Consider the following 11,717-nt stretch of genomic DNA (forward strand, 5'->3'; position numbering starts at 1 on the left):
AGTGGAAATAATATGACGTAAAGAATACAGAGAATAATTTTGTTTACATATTTATGAAAATAAAATAACATAAATTATAAAATAACATAAAATACATAAAAGTAAATTTACTTTTCTGAGAATGTTTAGGCCAGCAGAGAAGGCCTTGCTGGCCCTCAGGGTCCGCCACTGTGGGGACACAACAGGAAGCTGCTAAGCACCCCGGTATCTTAGATGTGAAGAGAAAACAATTGGGAAGAAGATGGAAAAAAACCCTGACAGACTCCCACTATTCTCCTTAAGTGGGAGCACGGTTTGAGCCCAAGAAAAAAAAACAAAACTCAGCACACGTAGCATACATTAAAAAGACAAGTATATCAATTCTCAAAACTTGTCATGTAGTGAATGGGGAGGATGGAATGCGGCAGGGAGGACATGTCACAATCAGACCGATGAGCAAGCTCATCCTGGGAGTGCTACAGCCAATCAAGTGGGATTACGTGGTGCTGGAGTGAATCGGAATCCAACGAAGACATTCAGTAGATATTGCAGGGTATTTGTTATTGTTGTTTGTTTATGTCTGCATGTTGAGCACCTGTGGTTTCTCAGTCTCGGACTCGGGAAGGAGGGGTCAAGGGCAAATAGGAATGCAAGTGTCTCATCGGATTGTTTTTCTGTCCAGGGGAAAGTGCAGATAGCAGTTGTTTTGGGAAAAGGCCGTCCACAATTTCAGACAGCCTTGAACGTCATTTAGCTTGTGACTTATCAGTGGCGTCAATTAGCCAAATCCCCTGTCAGTCATTCAGTTTATTCCAGCCAACTACTACTCATTCTTTTCCATTTTGACAAAGCGGCTCCACCACCACACCCACTTTGCGATCGAGTTCAGTCAATGCATGAGTAGTCTGAGTGTTGATCACCCGCCCTGCACCATCCAGAAAGGCCAGAAGATTGTTCCCTTCTAATGAAGCTGCTCCCTCCAGCTGAATTTTTTGATAGCTCAAGAAACTACCTACTGCAAACAGCAGGGTATCTGTTATCAGAAGGCCAATATTGTAGATGTTTTCCACATTCTCTTTGAACAATATTATCAGGTAAACCAAACTCCACTTCGGCCAAGGATCTGAGGTGTGCCCAGCAGCAAATGTCCTCTCCACTTCGACCAAGGATCTGAGGTGTGCCCAGCAGCAAATGTCCCAGAGGGGCAAGAAGACTCTTTTCATCAAAACAAAAAGAATCTATGGCCGGAGGCGAGATCAAGCATACACATAGATATTCAGAAAAAGAACCATTCACATTACATTCATAACTGCAGACCTTTCAATGTGTACCTGAAATGGTATGGTCTTGGAACATGCGAGGACTAGAATGAAAGCAATGCACAGGAAGGACTGAGCCGAGATTCGAGTCACGAACCGTTCATCAGTGAAGAAGATGTCCAAACCACTACTCCACCTTGCTGCCCGCAAAGAACAACATATGACGGATAACATAATATATCCAAAATAAATTAAATACTGTCGGTTAAAATACTCATGAACTGAAAAGCAAACTTCCCTTGAAATGTCGATGAAGTAAGATTGTATGGATGGCATGAGCTTGTAGACAGAGCAGGGTTTGATTCAGTGCATGTCTTCAAAGAAAACATTTCACCATTGAGGACGGAGGGGGAGACATAAAGTGACAATTTCTTTAAACAGCTGATAGTTTTTTTGTTGTTTGTTTTTTTTTTTGTTGTTTTTTTTTGAGGATCAACATCTGAAGTAACAGCTGGTCGCAGCACAGCCACTCACCGTCTGTCCTGTGCAACTTGGCGTGGTGGGCGGCATAGCTGACTGAGGACTGCGACGAGCTCTGAAAAGACGAGCGCGGTAGTGCGGACACCAAAGGGCCGTTGCAATTATCTGCCGGGGAACAACAACAAGAGAGTGACAACAGTGACTTTTATTTTTAGTCGCATGTAAACAATGCAAATGAGCTGGGACGGAATTAATGAGCTGCAAAAAAACATCCTAATTCGGCTGTATTAGAATAAACCTTTTACTTATTTATTTTCACTGGCATATTTACATACATATACTGCATTGCACCGAGATTTTAATCATGCTTATCACCATGCTGCCCTCTTTACTGTAGGCAACCATTTTTGTTTTGGTCAACATCGAGAACAATGGCATATGCAATCATACCTTGAGTTGAAAAACACGAATCCTAAAATGGGACTAAAACATCACCTGCAAAGTTCAAGGTTTTAGAATGGCAACATGAGTGACTCGAAACCGATTACTTTCCATTAGTACATATAAGAAAAAAAAATGCTTGGAATTTACAACCAGCATTCCAAAATACATTGTGTTCAAATTTACAGCTGACACTGCTATTGATTTTACATCCATGCATCAGTCTTCCATGTTTAGCAGGGCTGTTTGACCTGAATTTTTTTTCCTGACTGCAGATTTATCCACTTTGCAGCTTGAGGCTGGAAAATGCAGGAAGTCGTGAGCGGTGGAACACATCAGAGCAAAATGCGTCTTTACCTGTCGGTGTTGCAGCTTTGAAAGCGAGGATTAGAGAAAATAACAAGGCTGCCTCACTTATCCAGCTCTCAGATGCTTCAAACAGTCTATTAACCCATGCAGTGACCCATCAAACGAGACACAAAACGCTCCCTCAGAGTATACGCGCATGTGTGTGTGTGTGTGTGTGTGTGTGTGTGCGAGTGTGTGTGTGCGAGTGTGTGTGTGTGTGTGTGTGTGTGTGTGTGTGTACACACGCATGCACATCAGCGTCCCATGTTGCAATGCAACAGGCGGTAGCTGGTTCAGTCTCACCATCCAAACCTGTCACTACCTCCCTCTTTTCCACCCCCCTGAAGATTCTTACATCCCCCACCCTGCCACAATGAGAGCAGCCGGTCGAACAACAGCAGCCACTTCCCAGCTTGGATTAACTGAGTTGAAGCATTCAGGCCCAGAATGGCAGAGTGGAATGAAAACCGGCGCCAGTTTGATTACAATCATCGCTCCATCAACGTGCGCCTGAGAGGCCTTTGCCTCCCGGCTACAAAAAGCCATATTAGTCTTGGTCAAGTCCGTTTATTTATTTATTTTCCTCCCAGCAACAGGCCGTCCATCTGAAAAACAATGTCGACAGGATGTGCTCCTTTGCATTTTGGAGCGTCTTGCTGCATTCCAACTGACCCGGTTTGATTGCGCTCGCTTGCCGAGAGATTTCCCCGCTAATCCTGATTTCCAAGTGTGACTAAAGTGGATCAAGCCGTCTTATCCCGAGACTCAAATTGTTGGCGGGGAGGCAACCGCACTCGCAGATGTTCATTGGCAAGGGGCAGAAATGAGAGCACTGTCATGGCGTCTTGACACAGCACAGCCGAGGTCATTATGCAAGCACAGGGTTGGTAATCTGTCAAAAAGTATCCTGGCTCCCACTTTTGATCCCCCTGCTGGATGAGCTTCTGTGCTTTATCTTGCTTTCCATTTCTTTTCAAGCACAACTCTTTACCGTATAAGACTTGGCTGAGCTTCATGTTTGTGCTGCTATGGCTTATAGCTCAAAGGGGACGTAGTGTGTCAACAAGTTAAAACAGTTCCCAGTTGTCTTTATAAAATATCAGTGACATGCTTTGGTGAAAAGTGACTCTCTCCCTCAACACTCACCATGTGGTATGCCTTGTTGTCTCATCAATTTGCTTGTACAGTCAAACCTCGGTTTTCGAACGTCTCGGTTCTCGACCATTTCGGTTTTCGACCAAAAATTTTGACTTTTTTATGCCTCGGATGACGAACAAATTTCGGTTCTTGAACAAACTGAGCGCACTTGAATGCACCATTTGAATGTCCTGTGGCCGTTATTCGACCTTGCTTCAGCGGCGCATGTTCTGCGGCCGGCACCCATCCCTGCTTCGGCGGTGCACGTCCAGCAGCTGTCAACCGTCTCTGTGCTGGCGGTGTATGTCCTGCGACCGCCACGATCCCTTTTTCGGCGGCACACGTCCTGTGGCCATCAACCGTCCTTGCTTTGGAAGCACACATCCTGCGGCCGCCGCTGGGTGACTTTGGGACATCTGGAATCGGTACCTTGAGGGAGGGATTACTCTCATGATTCTGTTTTTGTTTAGATTATATTTGGTTTTGTTTCCTCATGTGCTTTTTTTGTCTTCCTCTTTAGGTTTTGTTTCCACATCTCATCCAGGTACCTTGTGTTCAACAATCATCTTCCTCAACCCTTTGTATCTTGTCTACTCTCCATCCTCATCCTTCTTGACCTTACAGCTGCCTTCGACACCATCAACCACTCCATCTAACTTTTTCGCCTGCAATCCCGAAACATCCCCGACAAAGTCCGCACCTGGCTTCGCTCATATCTCACAGACAGGAAACACTTCATACACAACAACTGCTCTTCCTACACTGCCCCACTGTCCAAAGGTGTCCCCCGGGGTTCTGTTCTTGTCCTCTTCTCTTCATCCTCTACCTTCTACCCCTCGGCCAAATCATTCGTCATCATGGTCTCCAGTTCCACTGCTACACTGATGACGTCCAATTGTACATCTCCACCAAATCATTTACCCCAACAACCCACTCCACCCTGTCTTACTGTCTTTCAGATATCAAATCCTGGATGCAAACAAACTTTCTCACTCTTAACTGCACTAAATCTCAACTGGTAATAATCGGTCCTCGGTCCCTCACCCAAACAACCTCCAACTTTAACCTCACTATCGACAACTACACCCTGTTCCCCTCCCCTCACTGTTGCAACCTCAGTGTCCTTTTTGTTAATAACCTCTCTTTCGACCAACACATCACCCAAATCACCAAAACTGCTTTTTTCCACCTCAAAAACATTTCTCGTCTTCGCCTTTCACTTTCTTCAAACCCTCATCCACGCCTTCATCACCTCCCGCCTTGACTACTACAATAGCATCCTCTACGATACAACCTCCAAACTCCTCAATAAACTACAGTACATCCAGAATGCCCCAGCCCGTCTACTCACCCACACCCGCACTCTCAATCACATCACCCCCGTCCTTAAAAACCTCCACTGACTCCCCGTTCCCCAGCGTATTCAGTTTAAACTCCTCCTCACCTATATAGCCCTTCACAATCAGGCCCCCTCCTTCCTCTCCGACCTTCTTCACCAATACACTCCCTCCCGCAACCTCCGCTCTTCAAACACAAACCTCCTCGCCATCCCCGTGACCAAGCTCAAAACCTGGGGGGACCGAGCCTTCTCTGTCGCTGCCCCCACCCTCTGGAACGCTCTACCAAAACACATCCGCAACTGTACTGACCTCCAATCCTTCAAATCATCTCTTAAAACTCACCTGTTCCGCAATGCTTTTAACACCTTTTAATTTCTTTTTACCTATTTTTGCTTTTTTTGTTCATCTAAATGTGTTTTTTGTAAATCATGTATGCTTGTCTTTAAGTGTACATTTTTATCCTGTGTTTTAAGCTCTTGTAAAGAGTGTGAGTATGATGAAAAGCGCTTTCAAATAAAATGTATTGTTATTATTATTATTTGTCCAGGTGTTCCTTGTTGTCTCGTCAGTTTGCTTGTATTTAGTTCCCAGGATGCTGTCAGTCTGTGTCGAATCGTTGCTGGTGTCATGTTGTTTTATTTTACTGTCATGGGTTTTTGTTTGTTTGTTACTTTGGTTTATTGGGCTTATTCAGGACTTTTTTTGTTTTAGTTTTTCCACAGTACCCCTGCAAGTTTTTTTTTTCCATGTGACAGCAGCACAGCACACTATTTTTTTTTCTCCAACACCAGGTAAAAAAGTTAATTAACACAGTATTACCCTCACTTGAGATGTCAAAATAGTTTTGTGGATCCTACTGCATTTTTCTTGTTTTTTGGGAAGGGAAGAAACACTCAAAACATCTCTTTTACCCTTTTCCCACTGAAACTAGTGGATAGTAGTGATCCGTGGCGACACGCAACTAATTGGCATATTGTCCCTTTCCTATTGATTAACAGAAGGCGATTCTGCGCCCCCACGACCCCCCTTCCACCACTTTGCGTCTGGTTACGTCACCACGCTGTGATTGCGTAGATGATAGTGCGACAGATTTCTTGGTGGTAAACAAAGCAACATGGAAGCGAGTGTTCTTTCTTTTATCATGCTTTTTATCGTCCTCAAAATGGTCGAAAAGCAGCAGAGGATCAACTCTTTGCTACCATATCGCCCTATGTCATCACGTAATTACCGGGCAGCTCCTGTGGTAGGCTTACTAACTGCAAGCGATACGGAGCGGAGGCGATCACAACCCGCCTCCCATGGCATGCTGGTGGACACGGATTGACACTGGCCAGTGAGCCTTTCCCACTGCCCAAAAAAGCGTGTTTACCCATGGTTTTGCGGCAGTGGGAAAGGGGTATTTGAGTATTTAAGGTTGCCAACCTCTGACTTAGACTTACACGACACTTATCACCCTCTTAAAATCATGCCGTTTTGGGGGACAGTCCTGTTTCATGCAAATGGGTACTGCTTTGTGTGTCATGCTTGAATCAAGATAAACCAAGGATTAAGAATTGCATTACACCGTTCAGCCTCTTTTTAAAGCATTTTGAAAACAATGGTATGACTGGTCAGCAAATTTTTACCATTTTTTAAAATCAGATCGTCAAAAATATGTTTTGTAAAATTTTGAGCCTTCTCGGATTAAAATTTGCTGTTGGGCCATTGTACTGGAAGGTCTGTCCTATGTGTAATGCACACTTCTTACCCTTTTTTACAACCCTCTTGAAGGCTGCGGTAGTCCAGGAAAATGACCTGCTTCTCAGTGTGATATGCTTTGATTAAAATAACCCAGGGCTCAAGAATTAAAACACGTTGTTCACCTTCTTTTTACAGCCTTGTTGCAATCATATATTTTACGGCAGATTTTTTTGTTGATCTCCCCCCCCCCCACAGACAAGACAAATTCACACAAATACAGGCATGCTGTACCTTTAAAGCAAACACCATTATGAAGACTGAATAATAATTGACAGCACAAATCTTAAAGTCACCCCAACCCAGTTGCATAAGCTCTTGTCGAATGTGTTTTCAATGAGTTTCTGCCATTCTCTGTACATTTCTTGAGGTTGATTCCTCCTGGAAGAATATTCATGTAAACTGCTGTGTGCGATCTTTACTTTACTTACTCTAGTTTACAAATAGGTTATACAGTATTTGTTGATGAATGAGAGTTCTCACACATCGGAATTTGGAAACAAGGTGATCAGGGAGAGAGATTGTAATAGACATACTTGAATGGTAGGACAACTCCATATTTGTCCATATTCATGTAATGATAATAATAATACATTTTATTTAGAAGCACCTTTCACAACACTCAAGGACACTTTACAATCAAGAACAAAAACAATAAAACAAAAGATAAAATTATAAATAAAAGAAGAGATGTACAGCGTCACACAACATTTTGCATGACAAGGCTCCAACATTCATCGAAAATAACAACCACGAGTAATGTAGAGTGCAGTTTCTCAGGGAAATGTATTTGGTCCACGTAAAAAAATAAGGTTGACTGCTCTTCGTCCATGCAAACTCCAAAAGGTGAACAGCTCTGCATTTTCTCCACTTTCTACTTCCTGTATAAATTTCAACACTTTGGTCCACACCGGGTACTGGCATAGAGTGCTATAGGCAAGGTTATTTGCATTACGCATTTCAATTTCAAAGGCAACTGTGCTGTGTGCTTTACACAAATGAAATAAAAGAGCAAAATAAGAAAAATGAAAATTAAATATTTAAAATAACTATACATAATTAACTGAAGTACATGATACATAAACTAGTTAAAAAATGTAATGGAATGGGCGGGTGGGGGATGAAAGGCGTTTTATATAAAATATAGATACATTTCTCGTACAATGAGAATAAAAGCGAATGATGAAAGGACAGTTATCTATAGTTTTGGTTCAGGTCGGTTTGCACTCCAGAAAGCTGAAATTGTTCTTTTTCAACTTCTGAGCAGCAAAAATGGATTTGACTGCCGTTAAAAGTCAGAAGGGTTTAATACTTGTACCTCAACTTCATAAATTTAATAGTCTGATTCAGATTCAGAAAACTTTATTTATCCCCGTGGGGCAATTAGAGATGTCACACAATATGCCCATAGAGACATATTAGAAGACTTATGTACACTATATTTATCTGTATTATTAGTCATAAAACCTCTCATCATTCATCTCAAAAGATTCTGCATAGAAATTGGTGTGTTGATTAGTTTTCACAAAAATGATCTGTCTGACATTATAAAAAAAATAAAGAAATAAAAAATGACCAATTCCTACAAAAAGGTCACTAACAAAACAAATAATAGCTTATCGCAGTCAGCAGTCATGTTTTGTTGTTTCCACTTGACTGGAAGACTTTGAAGTCAACCCGTATAAGCTCCAGACTTCCAGGCAGCCTGAAATGCAGCATGCATTGGCAGTTGATTCTCAAGTTGTGCGCCGTATCAGGTCTAATAAATGCTTGCTGAAACGTGTTTAGTTTGCACTCGGGGCTCTGTTTGCCAGCCTAGTCAATAGCTCTTTCTTTGTTTAGATTCTTTAGGCATACTCGTAAGGTCTCATGGGCCCAAACCGTTTCGTGATTGGTGTACTCTGTGAGACGTATTGTTTAACTAACCGAAAGTCGGTGTGTAGACTTAAGAAGTGGAGTACTGTACACATCATGATGACTTTTGTTTCATGCACTTAGGGACTACAGATATCGCAGTTTGTACAAGCGTTGACAAACAAAATTAATACCTTTCCCAAATTCGCACAATTTAATAATTTGACCAATATTTTTGTGCAAAACATTTTTTTACGGTGTACAGGCAAATCTAAGTTTACAATTGCAGCTCTCTGTGTGTAAAGTTAACCCACCTGTGGTGTTTCACATTGTACGTTTGCATTAAGTTAGCGATTTTTCATAAAAATAAATGACAATTTGGTTTCAGCATTTTGGTGTTTAGATGTACACGTTTAATTCTTTTTTTTTATGTTGCAGTTTCTAAATAAACTTCTACTTTGACTGACAAATAATCATCCTGATGCAAGCAAGCACAAAGAGTACAAGTGGGACAGTCAGGACTGGCGCCAGTACGTTTAACTGTTTTTTTAAATTTAAGTGTGCTAGGGTCATTAAAGTGAAGACACTAGTACAAATCTCTACTTGAATTGATCTCAGTGGGAAATCTTTTAAAACATGTCCGAGCTAAATGTCACCTAACTTCAAGAAATGTATTGTATTCAAACTGTACAATCTTATGAATCTACAAGCCAATGAGTGGAGGCAAGAGGACATTTGTGTGCAACAAAAACCCTTCAGCTGCACCCCGTACACTTCCAATCTGCAGACATGGTGGTCTGCCAAACATGGCTCATGAAGGCGATTTGCCTGCAAAGCTGCTCTTCAGCCTCGGGGATAACGGAAAATCCTCTGAGGCTAACCCCAGTATTTTCATCAAATCTTTTAACCAAATGAAGCACAAGCACAAATGTGTAACTCCAAACGCAGAACGACAAAATTCACTTTCAACTGATTGACCAAGTAAGTCACACTGCAGTTATTTTGGAAAAATAATTCTTACAGAAGTTTAATTATGACATTCAAGACCCGACCAAAGGAAATTGTACCGACGGCCTTGATTAAAACAGATCTCGGAATATAGGACCTTTGGCATAAGTAGTTGTTTTTGAGCTACAATAAACAAAGGAAGAAAGAATATACAAACAGTAGAAAATAAGGAAGAAAAGATGATGCGACTCTGACAATGAAGAAGATGCAGCCATTAGATGTGTAATTTATGGTGCTGCGAAATATTGTTGAAGATTTTTCATCACAATTAAAAAAAAAAATCCATTCCATAACGTTGAATATCAATTTTTAAACGTGTGTATGTGATTGTGTGTAAGTCTAGGGGAGTGCAATGTATTTATATACTTTTTTATATTTTTATATTTCACGATACGCTTGGGGGGGAGGCTCCCGCAAAATCTCGTTGGAACAAGTGTGCAATGACAAAGTATTCATTCATTCATGAGAGAGAGAGAGAGAGATGTTTAGATTAAAACCCAAAACTTCAAATGCACTCTTCCAAGTTATTACACAGACAGACTTTCAAAACGTATTGTATGTTGTACAGAACTAAAAATGTTATTTGTTGAAACTGCAACATTAGGGGTTATATTTACTGAAATTGGCCTAGGATTGGCTGACAATCAGTTCAGGGTGTCCCGGCCTACTGCCCGAAGACAACTTGGACAGGCTCCAGCGTGCCCCGTGATCTTTGTGAGGAAAAGCGGATCAGAAAATGGATGGAAGGATTTAGTGAAATCAAAACCTCTTTTAATTAAAAATATTTTAACAGGTCAAGTTACTTTTTAACATTGGCTCTCTTGATAGCAGCCTCACAATTCTTGCATCCAGTAAACGTTTGAGTTTGATTATGTGTAAGAGTTTCTTGTCTAGATAACCCTCAAGAGCTGCTGTTTTGATATGAATCTGTCTCCCACTCTCTTTCTCCCACCCTCATACTTGAGGACGTTCCAAAGGTTCTGAACAAGGTTGAGGTCAGGGGACGATAGGGTTCACACCATGAGTTTGTCTCCTTTTATGCGCACTGCAGCCAGTGATGCAAATGTATTCCATACAGCATGAGATTATTCATTGATGAGTGCTGAGCAACACTTGATGGTTCTGATGGATGCAGTAGCGGATGGTTGGTGGATGGCCCCCATGGGCTCTATTTTCGTGACCAACCAAAGTCTGGCACAAGGCACAGTTTAAGTCCATGCAGGGGTGGGGCGGGTTAGACTTTGTTTTGGTATTTTGTACACAGCTTTCCGTTGTGTAAAATGAGCATTTTGACACTTGCGGATAAACACACCGAAGGGCTATGTGAGCTAGCTTGAACAGCTGCACCTGAGGTGCCCATGCTCTGTGTTGGAATAAATGCGTAGTTATATCGTCCTGTAGGGGCTTGAACATGGCAGCAACCAACCAAAGCTTGTCTGAGAAAATAACTTTTTTGAAGCTACTTTTTACTTGTTTTTGAAAGTATTAAAGCAATCGTGACTGCGGTGATGAATAGATGAATGAACTCCATCTTGATAAATCACGCGATGTTCACATAAATCTGCGTATGTCACACCGCTGTAAAAACGGCTCTTCTGATGAACGTAGGGGAGCAATCCAACACAAATCCAAACCAGAACTATTCAGTCAGTCATATTATAGACCAGTTTCCCTACTTCTCCAATTTCCCAAAATATTATAGAAGTTATTTGTGAAGCAATTGAATTTGTTTATTAATGATAAAAAGAATAGTGAGAACCAGCGTTGAGAAAAAGTAGGACTACTACATATGCAGTGATGCAAATGGTAGAAGATATTGCAAATGCAAATGAAAATGAATATTCTATTGGGTTCCATCTCAATCCACAGAAGGCGTTTGATACAGTAGATCTCAGACAATTACTTGGGAAATTGGTGAAGTATGGGAAAAGGTGTGTTACCTATTCATGGCTAGAAAGCTATTTGGAAAATAGACAGCAATGTGCAAAAATGAAAAAAAAATTATATATATATATATATATATATAAACCCACTACGGCGGCTGGATAGCTCAGTTGGTAAGGCATCGGTTTGGCGTACGGGGGACGGGGGGTCGAATCCCGCCTGGGGCCAAAATGAGCACATAACACCCTCC

The 11,717-nt window shown here is 41.6% G+C and overlaps 1 protein-coding gene and 1 long non-coding RNA gene across 2 annotated transcripts in view; one reads left to right on the plus strand and one right to left on the minus strand.

Moving 5' to 3' along the window:
• The window catches only part of LOC109521805 (contactin associated protein family member 5), a 212,063-nt gene that overhangs the window by 169,045 nt on the left and 31,301 nt on the right, over positions 1 to 11,717 (minus strand). Inside the window, exon 2 of the mRNA XM_019879860.1 lies at positions 1,773 to 1,883. Within this exon, the coding sequence (XP_019735419.1) occupies positions 1,773 to 1,883 (111 nt within the window). The remainder of the gene's footprint in view (positions 1 to 1,772; positions 1,884 to 11,717) is intronic.
• LOC109521806 (uncharacterized) overlaps positions 8,012 to 11,717 on the plus strand; it is a 20,688-nt gene continuing 16,982 nt past the window's right edge. Inside the window, exons 1-2 of the long non-coding RNA XR_002169435.1 lie at positions 8,012 to 8,024; positions 11,231 to 11,233. This is a non-coding gene — a long non-coding RNA (uncharacterized LOC109521806). The remainder of the gene's footprint in view (positions 8,025 to 11,230; positions 11,234 to 11,717) is intronic.

Source organism: Hippocampus comes, unplaced genomic scaffold, assembly GCF_001891065.2.
Source record: "Hippocampus comes isolate QL1 unplaced genomic scaffold, H_comes_QL1_v1.1 scaffold201, whole genome shotgun sequence".
Classification (NCBI taxonomy): domain Eukaryota; kingdom Metazoa; phylum Chordata; class Actinopteri; order Syngnathiformes; family Syngnathidae; genus Hippocampus; species Hippocampus comes.